Source organism: Lithobates pipiens, unplaced genomic scaffold, assembly GCF_037356315.1.
Source record: "Lithobates pipiens isolate NorthernLeopardFrog02 unplaced genomic scaffold, aLitPip1_a1.2 Scaffold_28, whole genome shotgun sequence".
In the NCBI taxonomy this organism is placed as follows: Eukaryota; Metazoa; Chordata; class Amphibia; order Anura; family Ranidae; genus Lithobates; species Lithobates pipiens.
The window spans coordinates 35,807,503-35,824,993 of record NW_027507789.1 but is presented as its reverse complement, the minus strand read 5'-3'; the positions used below and the strand labels follow the sequence as shown (position 1 = coordinate 35,824,993).

The window sequence follows — 17,491 nt, the reverse complement described above, 5'->3', positions numbered from 1 at the left end:
CTGTGGGACCCACGACCTGACTCACGGAGCTTGCCGCAGGCGTGCGCTGGCCGTCTCTTAAAGGGCCATGCACAGGTATGTTAGTTTGCCAGCACATGGTTAAACAATTCTTTAAAATTGCAATAAACATTTGCAAGAATCACGTATTATTTCTTTTGACAAGTAAAACACTTCTTACTCTACATGTTTCGCTCAGAGGAACTTCTTCAGGAGTTTTTTTGAAAGTGTTGCATGAAGTAATATATATTATAAGAGAAACAACAATTGCAAATAATTATGCTTGAAAATTAGAATTGTTGATCAGAAATAATACGTGATTCTTGCAAATGTTTATTGCGATTTTAAAGAATTGTTTAAATAAAATGTATATTTTTCTAAATTGATTGATTATTCTACTTCTTGGTACCTTAAAAGTCCTGCTTGCCCTTTCTTCCTTCATTTAGCTGTTTAAATGGGATGCGATAGTGAATTTTGATCTCTCGTCAACCAGTTAAATTTATACTTAAAAGACGCAGATTAGAATACGTTTTTCAGTAATCTGACTTAAAGTGGCTGTAAGCCCTAACATAAACCCAGTGAAGTGATTGGCCTCAGATGATACACAGAGATTAAACAAATCCACCTACATAAGCTGTACATGTTTATTAGCATTCTTCTCTTTTCTACAGTCCAGAATTTATGCAGCTTGTCTGAGCAGTCAGAAAAAAGGGGGCAGAGAGCTGAAATTATAGGAAAGCTCTGGAGAGCTGATTGGAGGGAAGGGACACACCCCACTTCACACAGTACACAGGAACAGAGTTGAGGCTGTCAATCAAAAGCTGTGTGCTGAAGATCCCGCCCTGTCACCTTTTTTCTCTAGGTGTCATAAAAACTTGTCAGAAGTGACTCATGCGGCTAGCAGAGGAAAAGGGCAGCAGACAGAAATGACACTAATGCCGCATACACGCGACCAGACTTTCCAGCAGAATAGGTCCGACAGAATCATTCCGTTGGATAGTCCGATCGTGTGGGAGGATAATCTGATTGTTTTTCTTTAAAATATTCTGACGGACCTAGAAATAGAACATGTTTCAAATCTGTCCGACGGACTCAATTTCTATCGGTAAATCTGTTTGTGTGTATGCTGGTCCGACGGACCAAATACAACGCAAGGGCAGCTATTGGCTACTGGCTACTGAACTTTCTTTTCTAGTCCCGTTGTACGTCATCACGTTCAAAACTAACGGACTTTAGTCCGTTCATGTGTGGGCAAGACCGTTAGTTCGGAAGTCCGTCGTAACTCTGTTGAAAGTCTGCCGGGAAGACCGGTGGATCTTTTCTGCCGGAATATCCGGTCGTGTGTACGCGGCATTAGGGCCCTGATTGGACCTTGCAGTCTCCCCTATGGAGCGGCAGATGTCAGCTGATATTCGCTGCTATCCAATCCAATCCTGCCACAAAAAAACAGATGGATGGTGGTCCAATTTTCCATCTAACTGGCGGATGGGATGAAAACGGTTAGTTTCCATCCGATTTCCCCATAAAGGAGAGCGGGACTGTGTGCAGAGAGCACAGGACCTGTCATCCTCCTGCTCAGCGGGGATCAGCAGAGCGATTCCCCGCTGAGCAAGCGGAATCCATTACATGGAGGCACCTTGTGAAAGGGGCCTAGGTACTTTGGATTAAGACAGGTTCACATTATAGAGGGATATGCTTTGTTCATATTTCATGTCTGAGGTTTACAACCACTTTCAGTAATCTAAAAACTGGCTTGTTACTGCACTTTCCACATTAGTTTAGCTCCTTGCACTTCCATTGAAAAAGAACAGTGAGAAAGGAAAATTACGTGTTACAAACCATTCAGGTTCCAGCTGTTGTGCGTTTACAGCAGCCAAAACTAACAAGAAAAAAAAATACTATCCCATTAATAGCTACACAAGCAGCCAGGGGGCTGTAAAAACCAGGTTGAACCTTGTTTTTTCTGCCCCCCGCCAAACGCTAACCCCCCAATCCCCCACAAACCACCAACACTGACATCCAGACACTCATGGCTGTACACGTGCCGTGGTAAAAATGATACAGCCTGTTGCATTTGGCTGCATTACCGAATGTGACCAAGGCAAGTCCTATGGGGCCTTGCTGCAATCGCCACGCAACTGCATGCAATGCATGTGATTACAGCATAGTGGTGGAGCATTTACAGGGTTAAATCAGGCAGTGAGGAGGCGCCTTCTCACTATCTTTCAAATGCCCTCTGAAAAGCATTCCGAACGCGGATCACTCTTCATAAGGCTAGCGTGTGTGAAGGACCTGAAAGAATAAACATGACAATACCAGCTTTCGACACAATATTCAGCTTCAGTCTAGAAATTTTGCCTACAGTTCTTTTATTTCTGTTGCTGGATGTCCTCAGTCTGATAGACAACATCATTCAACCCACTTCCTCTGAGCCCAGGTTGTCCTGTACCTGAGTCAGTCTGTGGCTAAGTAATGAAAGAAGCAGCACAGTGATGAGCTCATCTCTCTGTCACTCTGGTTCTTCCTCCTATCAGCATGCTTCTGCATATGAACTGATTGGCTCCTTGTGCTGCTTTTTCCTCGCACACTCCAGCCCTGCTGTACAGGGACCGCAAGAGGCTGTTACCAGGCCAAATTCTGGTACTTTTACTGCGTGTGCCTAAAAAAATGCATTCATTGATTACAGAACCACACTTATCTGTATTTTATATTTGCCACTTGTCCTATTCAGGAATTTGTATAACTCAGATCCTGTTTTAGTTCACAGTTTAGTTGCTGATTGTTCCATGTGTATTTTAACCATATATGTCCTTTACAGGTACCAAGCGGGGAGTGGGCTGGGGGCCCAATGAAGGGTGAAGACATCCCATGCCGGCGAATGCGCAGTGGAAGCTACATTAAAGCTATGGGGGATGCGGACAGCGAGGACTCAGAAGGAAGCCCACAACCATCCCCAAAAACTGCAGCTAGGAGGCAGAGCTACCTCAAGGCCACACAGCAGTCACTGAGCGAGAGCACCACGCAGAGGTAACCAAAACCACCAATACCATGACTTCAAATATTTGGATCCCTAAGGTATAGTGTAGTAGGCTAATGGGTCATAGATGCAGGTTTACTTGAATAATTAGCACCACCCTGTGGCAGACATGTAGAAGTACAGAGCTGTCCAAGCAAAGGAAATTACAGTAGTAATGTAACATGGTTATTGATATGCAAAGGGAAGAGCTATTTATTTTTGATTTTGGCTGTGCCAAAAAACAAACAAAAAAAACCCCTATATTTTAGGATCTGTGTATGGGATGATATATGAACCTCTTTCGATGACATACTGTATTTTGCATAGCTGGTACCCATGTTTTAACCCATACATCCAAATCATTTTCAATGATAATTATGAATTGAAATCATGCATGCTGAGATAGGAGCAGCAATAGCTGAAGGAGGGTGGATAGCAGCAGCAGATGTATGCATGGTTGTAGCTTCATTTGGAGATAATGAACTGAGCATATCAATCTGTCCAACATCGGGAGTTTAGAAAGTTTAAAAGAGCCAATCTCCTGCATAGTTAATGACATGGGAGATTGGAACGCATCAAGAAATAAAATGCGGTGTGCATAGCTGTAGACCTGGAGACACGGTGAATAAAGCGTTGCTCCATGGTGTATGGCTTGTAGTGTGGGAGTAAATGAACCCCAGCATTGGTGTTATTGGCAGTAATAGTAACCTCCAGCATTAGTGTCATTGTAGGAAATAATATCCCCCTGTGCTGGTATAAGTGGATGCAGTAATCCCCTTCTTCATTGGTGGTCACTAGTAGTAACGTTAAACACCAACACTGTCAGTGCTAGTCTGTAACAATAAACTGCCACATCCTCCTTCTCAGCATTGGTGGGCAGTGTCTGGCTGTGTTAATAATGATATCACCCACAGCACTGAGGTCCAACTTTAACCTACCTGAGCACACACTCCCACACCAAAATCTCTCTCCCAGTCACGCCTTTGAGTATAGTTTTACTGGTGTGCGGAAATCACTTGTGGCTTCTTTCAGTACCGGTGTTATGATGCCCCCTGGTGGGCTTTCTTAAGGCATAAAGTCTAAGTGACAGCTCCCAAATGTGGAAAGGTGCTAGATCCATATTGGCCCTAGTTTTTTTCTGCAACCTGCTACCAAGTTGTGGCGCTCAGGATCATTCAACCGAGGGGGTGGCTGGAATGGAGAAGCTGCAGACAGGAGAGTAGTCAGATCAAAGCGGAGGTCAAGGCAGGTGGCAGACAAGAGAATGGTCAGGTCCAGGCAAGGGTTACGGTAGGCAGCAAGCAAGAAAGTAGTCAGATTGAGACAAGGGTCAAGGCTGGCAGCAGACAAGAGAGTAAACAGGTCCAGGCATGGGCTGAGGCAGGCAGCAGGCAAAAGAGTAGTCAGATCCAAACTGGGGTCAGCAACAGGCAGGCAGCTTAAGGCTTCATGCACATTAGGCTGTAATGTACTGTGGTAATAGTTTTGCAGTTTCCCATGGCTGGCGGTCAAAACGTTCCTATCCTGAACACAATTTTTCCACGTTCAGGAGGTTTAACCTCACCTAACCGCAGCAGCTCCTAAACTCTAGCCTCGCTATGAACGTTGACACAAAGCAACGTGTGCTGACGCTTGCTGAACAGATACACTGGCCATTCCGGAAATCCTGAAGGTACTGGAAATCCTAAACATTTGGTAAGTACCAAAACAGCTGAAATGCAGAGAAAAGGTTCCCAAGTCTATTCCCAAGACTCTATTTCAGATTCTGATGAACTTGGGTTTGACTTCATGGGGGGGCCATATGTCTTTGTTTGTCCATTGTTTTTCCCTAAAGACTATCAACCTTGAGATATACATTATAGAATTGATCAGTGAGAAAATGCTTTAGCTATGAAGGCACTGCAGTACAAGTGGCCAATATACAAGAAACCCAGCTTCGGACCTTGACCCACAGGTTATACACTTTTATTCTATGGTACCCTAGGAATATCCATATTACATATTTGTAAGTCTGAGGTTTCCTATTACCTTATATAATATTGCTATATTTATATACTGTATACTGGCTTTTTTTTATCTTCACTATGTTGGGATGTTTTCCCAGGAGTCTGGACCGTATGGACTCCATGGATATCCTGTCCCCCCCAAAGTTCTCCAGTTGGGAAGAAGATTACAATCAGCTAACGGAGAGTGTAACAGAAGAGAGCAGCATTTGCCAGGTGAGAGAGTGAGATATTAATGAATTTGTATCATAGTATATAGTATAGTGTATCAAAGTGTATCTAAATCTAAAGCTATATTTTTTTTCGGTTTTGGATAGAGTATTAGAAGGCTAAAATATATCTGTGTCCTATTAGTGATATTTCCCTTCCCTCTCCTGGAAATACAACAGGAAGTAAGAGGAAATCCCCTCTAAAATAAATGTCAACAAAAAACAGCTATCCACATAGAAATATTTGCCATCTCATGTTCTAGTGACAGCTCTAACATTTTTGATTTCCTATTTATTCTCTATCCCCAGGACAGACAGAGAGGGCAAATCTCAACAGAGGGCCAATAAAATTTCTGCAAGAGATATATTTTTATTTGTAGTCTGTGTCCCCATTGGAGAGACTGCAATGGGAAGTCTCTTTAGTTGGCACTTTAAAACAAGCACTCACTCACCTCTGTAGCTATAGGTATTGTGGAGAAATTATAAAGGTGGCCACATCGCAAACATCAATACAAGCATGTAGTCATTCATTAAAAAACACAAAAGCACTTACATGTGAAAACTCATAGTACTGCTTGGGCTGGGGAGAGGTAGGAGAGTTGTGAGCAGCGCAGCAGGATAGTCGGCAAAAACAGCTGTCATGCATGGAATTCCATAACCGCCAGAGAGGGTTGGAAATGACAGCGGCTTCCTAGACCAAAGCAGCAAGCATCGAGGATGTGGTGGTGGTGGTGGGGGGGTGGTGGTGTACAATGGGTTTCAGAGGCCCCGTGCTCTTTGTCAAGTATGCCCAATCATGGTGCAGGGTTGTCTTTTATAACTTCGGCTGGAAGCTGGTAATACAGGTAGGAGATGGAATTAAGTCTGACTGATTTAAAAGAGCCAATTATCTGGAGCAGGGTCACTGCATGTCAGTTAAAAACAGAGAGAATACAAAGGTGGACAATTCCTACAACAATCGGCAAATCATATATATCATAGAGGAAGAAAATAAATATAGGCAAGAACAAAAGTCACGGAACAAACAAAAGTAACAAGAGGATTCTAATGTTGTAAACTCAATGACAGGAGGTGCAACGAGTACAATAATACCAAAACAAAGTATCAATATATCTGAGAAGAGCCTAAGCCAATATAAAAGAAAGATATTTTAACTAATGTTACATATGGTGGAAACTGCCAAACATATGATACTAAAAAAACATCTACAGGGGGGGCATTAGTGCAAAGATCAGATGGGAAAAAATGTGAGCAATTCCCGCGGGTTACAGATATACATACATCGTAAAGGCAAATACATTTTAAAGGATGCTAAGAAAAAATGCATATGGGCAGAGGACAAAATGGGATACAGGACAGCACACTGAACTGCAAAATCCTAAAACAAATACATTTGACCAAAAAAAGCAGTAACATTTTTTTTTATTGAAATCAAAACAATAAAGAAATAATTAAAGTCATACTAAAATCGATTTTTTTTTCCTTTAAAAATAACAAACAAGGTATACTTACCTGCTCCGTGCAATGGTTTTGCACAGAGCAGCCCAGATTCTCCTCTTCTCTGGTCCCTCGCCGGCGCTCCTGGCCCCTCCCTCCTGCCGTGTGCGCTCTCACAGGAAGCAGCTTGCTATGGGGGCACCTGAGCCAAGCTATTCAGACATGGAGCCGCAGCTTGGCCCAACCCCCCCTCTCTCCTTATTGGCTCACGACGTTTGATTGACTTTGAATGCTTTCTCAGGCAATGAGGAGGGAAAGGCAGACGAGACTCTTGTGCAACATTGCTGGATCGCGATGAGGCTCAGGTAAGTATTAGGAGGGCTGCTGCACACAGAAGGTTTTTTTTATCTTAATGCATAGAAAATCTTCTGACTTTAGAAAAAAAATTATATAAATGCATTAAAAAGTATATGATATATATATATATATATATATATATACAATATATGTCAATAAGAAAAATGCAGAAAGAAAGAAAAATTATATACATATATCTATAGATATCTAGATATCGATATAGATATATGTATTTCTATATAGATATATCTATATATATATATATATATATATATATATACATATTCTGTATATATACAGTTGTGCTCATAAGTTTATATACCCTGGCAGAATTTAAGATTTCTTGGCCATTTTTCAGAGAATATGAATGATAACACAAAAACGTTTCTTTCACTCATGTTTGGCTGAAGCCATTTATTTTTCAATCAACTGTGTTTACTCTTTTTAAATCATAATCACAATAGAAACTACCCAAAATTACCCTGATCAAAAGTTTACATACCCCGGTAATTTTGCCTTGATCATATACATATATGTTGTATTAAATATATAGGGTAGAGTTAAGATATCCATCCATTGGGTAATATGACAAAGTGGCCCTCTAGAATGAGATTCAGGAAACTGTCAAACTATATAATCATATGAACTTCCAAATCTTCATTTAAACCTTTTGGAGCAAGGGTGCTTAATGTAAAAATCCGAAATGTTTCATGTTTGAAATCTTTCTCTGAAAAAGGAAGAAGGAGGGATGGACTCTATGACCCATATCCGAAGGTCTTTCGTGGATTTATTATGTTTAAGGGTATCTTGGTGCACTCTGCTCTACGTCACCACTTTCGATAAGTCTTTTATGCTCGCCAAATCTAGCTCAAGCTGTAGGAGTGGTGTAGCCCATGTAGACAATGTATATGATCTGTCGATCCTTGTATGAATTGTCCCCGTTTTGTATTCCCTCTGTCGTTAACTGACATGCACTGATCCTACCCCCATCATCTGATTGGCTCTTTTAAACCTTTTACACTCACTCAGGTTGAACTGGATGGACTGGTGTCTTTATTCAACCTTACTAACTATGAAACTATGAAACCTGTCACTCTTAATTCCATCTCCCGTCTGTATTACTGGCTTCCAGTTGCTGATATAAAAGAAAACCTTGCACCAACCATGATTGGCCATACTTGAAAAAGGAGGCCTCTGAAACACATTGTACATGTCCCCCCCATACCCTCGATGCTTGCTGCTTCGGTTTAGGAAGCCCACAGACGCCACTGTCATTTCCAACCTTCTCTGGCAGTTTTCAGAATTCTGTACATGGCAGCTGTTTTTGCTGGCTAGCTGGCTAAGCTGCTCACAACTCCTCTACCTCTCCCCAGCCCAAGCAGGATTTCATAAATTCACATGTAAGTGCTTTTATGTTTTTAATAAATGACTACATGCTCGTATTGATGTTTTTGCTTTGACCATCTTTATATCTTCCACATGTCATTGAGGATCTTCCCAGACCTGATGAGCCCTGCTGCACCACAATCTGAGCTTTGATCCATCCATCCATCCATCTCCACTTGGATCCATCTTTAAGACACATCCTGCATTGACTTCCATTAGGCTACAGATCACCATCCCAATCCATCCCACTGGCACTGGAACCCCCTAGAAGTACTGGCCTTGGAGCTTCCCCATCATAATCACATACTCTTTTATTGCCATCTTTATTCCTATATCCAAGGTTCGTTGTGCCTGAATTTTAGAGGGCAGAGAGACTCTTTTCTTTTTAGGATGTTTTGTTGTGGAGAAATAAACCTTCTAATTTTAACAAATTAAGAGCCCTCTTCCTATTAATCAATCTTACAGCCCTTAAATGTAAACACACAGCTGGTGCAGCTGGAGAGGTCAGCCATGGTTTGTTTAACCACTTAAGAACTGAAAGGATTTGCCCCCTTAATGACAAGGCCATTTTTTGCAATACAGCATTGCGTCGGTTTACCCGACAATTGCGTGACGTCGTGAGACGTTGTACCCAAACAAAATTTATGTCCTTTTTTTTCCACAAATAGAGCTTTCTTTTGGTGGTATTTGATCACCTCTGCGGTTTTTACTTTTTGCTATAATACAGTGGTCATCAACCCTGTCCTCAGGGACCACTAACAGGCCAGGTTTGAGAGATAACTGAAATACATCACAGGTGATATCATTTGCTGCTCAGTGATTGCAGTATTCTAGTCTGCATCTCCCCAAGTCAATACATAAAGCCTGGCTTGTTAGGGGGCCCTGAGGACGGGGTTAATGACCACTGCTATAATAAATCCCCCAAAAAAATTCTTCATCAGTTTAGGCCAATATGTATTCTACTACAATAAGTTTATATAGATTGGTTTGCACAAAAGTTCTAGTGTATACAAAATACTGGATAGATTTATGCCCTTTTTATTTATTTATTGCTAGTAATGGCGGCGATCTGCAATTTTTAGCTGAACTGCGATTTGCGGCAGACAGAATGGACACTTTTGACACTTTTTTTGGGACCAGGGACATTTATACAGCGATCAGAGCTAAAAAATAGCCACTGATTATTGTGTAAATGTCACACTGGGAGGGAAGGGGTTAACACTAGGGGGCGATCAAGGGTTTAAGTGTTCCCTAGGGAGGTGTTTATAACTGTGGGGAGAGAGGACTGACTGGAGGTGGAGAGATATTGCTGTCCCTGATCACTAGGAACAGCAGATCTCTCTCTACTCCCCTGTCAGAATGGGGATCTGTTTGTTTACATTCACAAATCCCCGTTCTGGCTCTCTGCGAAGCGATCGCGGGTGGCCAGCAACGCCCATCGGCTCTGGCATTGTGCCACTGGTGAGCGCGCCCCCTATTGCTCTTAAAGCGGCCAACGTACACCTACGGTGTTTGACGCGGCCATGCCAATCTGACGCAGGATAATGACAGTGGACACAAGCGGTTAAAAAGCTCTTTTACAGCTTGTTTAGAATTTGTACATAATTTAAAGTTCATAGTCAGGGCACAAATGCACTTTAAGATTTGGTGTGTTGCTAAATTCTGTGTAACCTGAGGCCTAGTAATAATTCCTTTTCCCTTGCTTCTGGACTTATCTAGACTTGAATATATCTTCCTTTATGGCCACTGAGTAAACAATGGCGACATGCATATTTTATGTTTTTACAGGGTACATTTGCCTTATATAAGGCTAAGCACAGCCAGTTTGAGGAGCAAAATCTATGGCCCCATACACACTATTAGATTTTCTGCAGATTTTTGTCTTCAGATTTACCAAAATCATGTAGTGCAAGGGCCTGCCCGATTGCATACAAATTGAAACTCTAATGCCCTGTACACACGGTCAGACATTACGACGACAAAATCCGTCAGATTTTTTTCCAAGGGATTTTGGCCCAAACTTGTCTTGCATACACACGGTCGCACAAAATTGTCAGAAAATCCGGTTGTTCAGAACGAGGTGACGTACAACACGTACGACGGGACTATAAAGAGACCAGTAGCCAATAGCTTTCGTCTCATAATTTATTCTGAGCATGCGTGGCACTTTGTACATCGGAATTGTCTACACACGATCGGAATTTAAGCGATCGGATTTTGTTGTCTGAAAATTTTAGATCTAGATCTCAAATTTCGTATGTCGGAATTTCCGACAACACAATCCGATCGCACATTTTCCGTCAGAAAGTCCAACCGTGTGTACAGGGCATTTCCGACAACAAAACTGTGGGATTTTGTCCGAAGTGTGTTGGCTCAAACTTGTCTTGCATACTCACGATCACACAAATGTTGGCCAACAATTCCGAACATAGTGACGTACTAGACATACTACGTGGTTTTCTCAGATCTTTAGTGCCACACTTTGGGCTCCTTCACTAATTTCTGAATGGTCGTTCATCAACCAGACATGTTGCGGAATCGGAGGAGATAACGTGTTATTTATTTTTGGTCTTGGAGTTATTGCTTTGACATCATTTTTTTGGTTGAATAATAATGATTTGATTTGGTATATTTTCTATATTTTTGGATGCATAGAATGCACTTTTTGGTTACGTTCTATTTGCAGATAGCATGACTAATTTATTTATTTTTTAATGCACAATTAAACAATTGTGTAGAATAATACTTGGCTGTGTGTTTTACTTCAAATGACAGTTTGGGAGTAGGCAGTTACATTTAAAAAAATATAATGTAAAATTGACAAGAGACACCAACATAGTTGTATCTTTGATCCTATAAACTACAGGATAATGGTGTTGTGGTAACTTGCACAAATAAAAGACAAAAAACATAATAATATTATTCTTGATATCACTAGAAAAAAAAAACTTTGAAAATTTGTTTGCAAAAACTCCATCAGTATCACCAGCAAAGCAGCTTCATTATTTATCCCATTAAAGAAGAAGAGAATTGTGCGCTGCATTTGGAGATTTCATAATTTGCTGCGTTACGAATGTTAATTCTCCATTATGAACGCTACTTTACAAGACCGACTGCTTCTGGCTCGTCCTTGCTTCTGAGCATGCGTGTTTGTACTCTGGACTTTTGTCAGACGGATTTGTGTACACACGATCGGAAAATTCGACAACACATATTTGTTAGCGGAAAATTTGAAAACATGCTAGCCAACATTTGTTGGCGGAAAGTCTGACAACAATTGTCCGATGGAGTGTACACACGGTCGTATTTTCCGCCGACAGCCTGACAGCCAACATTTCCCATCGGAAAGTCCGATCGTGTATACGGGGCTTTAAGGTTTGACCTCATATTATTGTTTTTCAGTAAATCCGAAGGCACAAATTTGCATAAATTCTAAAAGCGTGTATGGGGGTCTTACTCAACTGAAACAAATATCATCTCCAAGAGCATTGGTACTGTGGTTGTAAGTGGCATTGGCTACATTGATCCAAAATACATTTTTTATAATTTTATAAATTCCCTAATTTCTATCCATAAATGGAGACAGTAGATGAACTAGCCATTTGAAGTGAGTTTATTTGACAAAGTAGATTCTCTTTTTCATTCTCTCAGCGTGATAAGACAATCTGATTGCAGGACAAGAAAATTCTTTCTTCAGACACTTTGAATTTAAAAAAGGACTGTAGGAACAGTGATCACAGGGTTTGGAACTGGGATCTGAGCCATAGACCTGAAAGGCCTAAATGTTCATCTTGCCAATTTCCATTGCTGCTATATGTCCACTGCAAGGACAGTACCATCCAGATTCTGCACAGATAAACTACAGGTTTTGGTGGTTGCTGTCTTCGCTTTGCTTTAGTGTCAACCAGTGCATAGTAGGAGTTAAGCTGGTGACACACATCACAAACCAATTGCAAAATCTTGCCAACTATATTTTATGAGTCCCTACCTGGATCTTAGATCATATATACACTATATTACCAAAAGTATCCTACCGTTTCCCCGAAAATAAGACCTATCGTGCTTGTCGGTAATGGCTGCAATATAAGCTCTACCCATCAAATAAGCTCTACCCTGTTTCCCCGAAAATGGGGAAAAGGGGCTTATATTGCAGCCAACACTGACAATCACGCCTTATCTTATTTTTGGGGAAACAGGGTAGTCTTAGTTCATAGGGTTCAATACTGTTTTGGCCCACCCTTTGCAGCTATAACAGCTTCTACTCTTCTAGGAAGGCTGTCCAAAAGATTTAGTGTGTTTATTGGAATGTTTTACCATTCTTCTAGAAACTCATGTAGTGCCGGCTCCTGAAGAGCACGCGCTATGTTTTTGAAATTGAAGGTTACACCTGAACTGCAGTTTGGTTTGGGTATAATTATTCCAAATTCTGACCTCAGCATCAGTCTGACTGGACTATAGGGTGTTCAGCCTGGTTGGGTGCTTTAAGGTTACTTTCTCTCGGGGGGCCCGCCCAGTGGGAGTGTCACTCTTGCTGTGCTTTCTGGAAGAGGGTTCTTAAGATGTGGACGTCACGTGGTTCGGGGGTTCCGGTCCAGAAGTATGTTCTGACTCCATGGTCCTGGTCCTCCTGACCAGCCCCCAGGAAGGCTATGGCCTGGGGTGCGGATCCACCCGACTTTATGTCTCGGGGCTGGCTAGCCCGAGGCAAGGAAACTAAAGAAAGGATTCCGAGGTGGTCCGGTGCCATCGTGTGGAGAGGCCCAGCAACTTCGTAGCTATCCAGGGGAGGACTCTTCCAAAGAAGGCCATGTACAGGTTGGCTTCTTAGCAAGAGCCTGGTGAGGCTGAGGGACCTAAGTGAATCCAATGTCGTGGGTATCGCCAAACTGGCTGAAAGATCCAGGTATTACACAAGTGTTCTACAAGTTCTAGTTTCCTACATGTTCTACAACAACGTCTGTGGCAGTGACTTATTTCTACATGTTATACAACTACGTCTGTGGCAGAGACTTGTTCCTGATTTGAGCACCTTGTTGGTTGCTAGGCCTTGTGAACATCCAGCTGTAAATGGCTATTCTCTGGATTTAGTCAAAGTAAGAGAGTTCTTTATTATTGACTTTGACACTAAGAGTACCTGAACTTTTCCTCCTAACCCTCTGATCCTATACTAAGAGACTGTTTGTTAACTACGTTTTTTGCAAATAAAAATCCCTTTAAGCGGATCTGTTGTCAGTCTCTAAAGTTTCTGGGCCATCTATCACGGGAACCCCTAGACACAAATCGAGATGAAGAAGGTAACGGTAAACCCAATCAAACCTGCAGCTCCTTTGGGGGTTAGTGCTACACTCATTTGTGAGGTCAGGTACTGATGTGGACAAGAAGGCCTGGCTAAAAGTCTCTGCTCTAATTCATCCCAAAGGTGTTCTATCGGGTTGAGGTCAGGACTCTGTGCAGGCCAGTCAAGTTCCTCCACCCCAAATTCACCCATCTATGTCTTTTTGAACCTTGCTTTGTGCATTGGTACCCAGTCAAGTTGGAACAGGAAGGGGCCATCCCCAAACTGTTCCCACAAAGTTGGGAGCATAAAATTGTTCAAAATGTCTTGGTATGCTGACACCTTAAGAGTTCCCTTCACTAGAACTAAGGGGCCAAGCCCAATCCCTGAAAAACAACCCCACACTATAATCCCCCCTCCACCATGCACAAAGCAAGGTCCATAAAGATATGGATGAATGGGTTTGGGGTGAAGGAGCTTGACTGGCCTGGCCTGAGTGCTGACCTCAACCCGATTGAACACCTTTGGAATGAATTAGAGCAAAGACTGCGAGCCACATCAGTGCCTGACCTCACAAATGCACTAGAAGAATGGTCAAACATTCCCACAGACACACTCCTAAACCTTGTGGACGGCCTTCCCAGAAGAGTTGAAGCTGTTATGGCTGCAAAGGGTGGGCCAATTCATTACTGAACCCTACAGACTAAGACTGGGATACCATTACAGTTTGTGTGTGTGTAAGGCCTCATTCACAGTGGTTTCTTGTAAACGCTGTTTATCCTGACAGGAGGAAATCAGCGTTCTAAACTCACCTAAGCTGCATTCTTTCAAAAGAGTTTAGCAGACTTTATCAGTGTTTAACAGAGTTGGGAGTTTATTTATTTCATTGGCCAGAATTTTAAATTATTCTGGCTATTTAAATAAATAAACGCTGAAGTGCTAAATGCGCCTAGAGTTTATGAGCGTTTATGAGCTTTTGGGTTCGTTTTTCAGCGGTCATTGTTGTGGTCAGAAGAACTGCTCTTGAATGCGATTTTAGGGCGTTCAGACAACAGCCCATAAATCATAAAGGCCCAAATGCACAAAAACGTGAGTTTAACAGCAACATGAGGCCTTAGGCAGCACGAGGCCTTAGGCAGGCGTCACAATACTTTAATGTGTGTGTGTATATATTATATATATATATACATATATATATATATATATATAATATATATATTTTTATTTTTTTATTTTTTTGTGACTCTATTCCAAAAAAAAAAAAATCATTTAAAGCAAAGTGCCACCATGCAAAAAAATTGTTTCAAAATATTTAATGCTTATTTCTTTTGCCATGTGCCTTTCCAAACCCCACTATATTACAACTGCGGAAGACTCTTCAGCAGTTGACACTTCCTGGTCTCCAACTGCACTCTGTGGCTCCTGTCACTAAAGGACAAAGGGGACCAGGCATCTGATAATTTTACATTTTTAAATGTAAACACCTTTTTTTACTAGGAACTGTAGGAAAGGTCATGTTCAGATTATCTTTAACAGCCAACACTTCCGGGTGTGTCAAATTCCTGGCCCCCCAATGTAAACATCTTTTGTGTTAGGAACTGCAGTGTCATGGTTATGCAATAGAGTTTGTCTGCTTACATGTTTCCATGTGTTCATCTCTAGAGACCAGCCAACCCTCACCTGACTGCTTTTGTAATCCATCCTCTGGCATGACTCCACCCTAGCTCCTATCAGAGAACTCTATATTAACCTGTGCACTGCAGGCCAACCCTGCTGATCAACCATTGTGTATTCCTTTGTGTGTTTAGCTTCCTGTTACCTGCCGTGTGCTCTTCTGTTGTTCCGTTACCGACTTTGGTATGTCCTTGACTATCCCTGTTTGCCTGTGATCCTGACCTATTGGCGTGTCCCTGACTATTCCTGTCTGCTTGTGGCCCCGACCTCGGCTTTATCCCTCACTATTCCTATCCTCCTGTTGCCTACTGCGGGTGCGAGCTGGGGGACCCTGGGGGTCGCAACCTGGAACCAGTTGCAGCCAAGTCCATCCTCACCACTAGAGGCTCTGGTGAACACCTGCTGGCTCTTAGACTCCGCGCCCCAGGGAATCTTACGCTCTAACCCCAGTGGGATCTGTCTCCCGTCCGCAGCAGTCAGCCTTAGGGTCCACAACCTTGCGGTGCACTCCTGATCCCTACGGTGTGCATCTGTCACCTCGCCTCAAGGTGACCTGACATGCAGGAAAGGTCTTGTTCCGACTCGGGTCATTCTTTAACTCTGTAGAGTTCAGTTACGATAGGTCAAATTATAAATCAAATAATGGAATTCTCTAAGCATGCAGATGGTAGAACATTGGTCTAAACACTATTTAAGGACCATTAATTGAGAATTATGAAACAGAAACACTTAAGTACTAAACATTTTTTTTATCTCTGTCCTTATAGGATAATGAACCACGCTGCATCCTACAGTACCAAACAGACGAATCAGATGACCAGAGGGAAAGGTACCAGTTATGCCAGGTGACCGAAGAGCAAAGAGATCGGTATCCTTTGTGTCAAGTTCCTGAAGAACCAATGGAAAGATACACATTATCACAAGTTCCGGAGGAGCCTTGTGAGAGATTCCAACTTTGCCCAGTTGTAGAGGAAGAGAGAGAACGATATCCATTGTGCCAGGTGCCCGAGGAGCCAAGGGAAAGGTACCCTTTGTGCCAGTTACCTGAGGAGGAAGCAGAACAGTACCCCCTGTCTCAGATCCTTGAGGAGCAGAGTGTGCAGTATCCACTGACGATAGAAGATAAGAGAGAGCGTTACCCTCTGGTTCAGGCTGTATTTGGAGATCCTGAATCAACCCAAACTGAGCCTTTTGACCTTCATCTTCCCAATTTCTTCCGCTCACGCAGTCACAGCTACCTCCGTGCCATACAGGCTGGCTGCTCCCAGGATGACGACACCATATCCCTGCAGTCCATGTCACCTCCTTTCCCTATCATCAGCCGGACTCTTCCCAGACACATTGGTAAGTTAAACCCTGAAGTGATTCACAATTTTTCTTGAATTGCAGAATGCCTTCATAAATGATCATAAATCCCAAATACACCATGGGTGGGAAGATTTAAAAATGACAGCATAGCTGAACTATTTATTTTTTTGTCCAGAATACAATGAGAGTCATAGGTGATTTAGGTTCTCGGCAGCTTCTGTGCCGTGTTATTTACTATTTCAAAGGTATCTTTCTTTAACCTACATGTATTTTCACTGAAGGTTAAAGTGGAACTGAACCCAAAAAAAGTGAAGATTTGCTAAGTTAGGCCCCTTCCACATGGGACAGCCTACCTTAGGAGTCTGTTTGCTCAGCAGGGAATATGTCGACTGATCCCCGCTGAGCAGGCAGGTGGCTGGTCCATGTCTACTCCACTTATGGAGGACGGACACAGACACAGCCTGCTCTCCTCTATGGGAAGTCCGATGTAAATGGTCTTTCTGTCTGTTTATACCAGACTGACATCTGATTTAATTCGCTAGAAGGATGGGAAACTGCTCCCCATCCAGTTTTTTTTTAGACTGGATATCTGTGGGTCGGCACCTGCCACTCCATAGAGCACAATAGAGAGTCCAATCGTTCCGCTGGTGTGAAAGGGGCCTTACTTTGACAGTTTACATATGTTAATTGTGAGCAATGCCCTAAAAAATTGGCCTTGTCTTACATTCCTTCCTAAAAAATAGCAGCAGCCTTCCTGTTATGTGTGTGCCTACAGCCTCATAGTTGTACAACTTCAGTGTGAGATCTAAGGCACTGCTGCGTCTTACTG

At 42.4% G+C, this 17,491-nt stretch overlaps 1 protein-coding gene across 2 annotated transcripts in view; it reads left to right on the top strand.

Moving 5' to 3' along the window:
* DLGAP4 (DLG associated protein 4) overlaps window positions 1-17,491 on the top strand; it is a 342,220-nt gene that overhangs the window by 162,485 nt on the left and 162,244 nt on the right. For both annotated transcript variants that reach the window (XR_013263487.1, XM_077459068.1), the window contains exons 4-6: window positions 2,816-3,024; window positions 5,118-5,232; window positions 16,122-16,698. Coding sequence is in view for 1 of the 2 variants with exons in the window: in XM_077459068.1 (XP_077315194.1) it covers window positions 2,816-3,024; window positions 5,118-5,232; window positions 16,122-16,698 (901 nt within the window). In the remaining variant the exon portion in view is untranslated. The remainder of the gene's footprint in view (window positions 1-2,815; window positions 3,025-5,117; window positions 5,233-16,121; window positions 16,699-17,491) is intronic.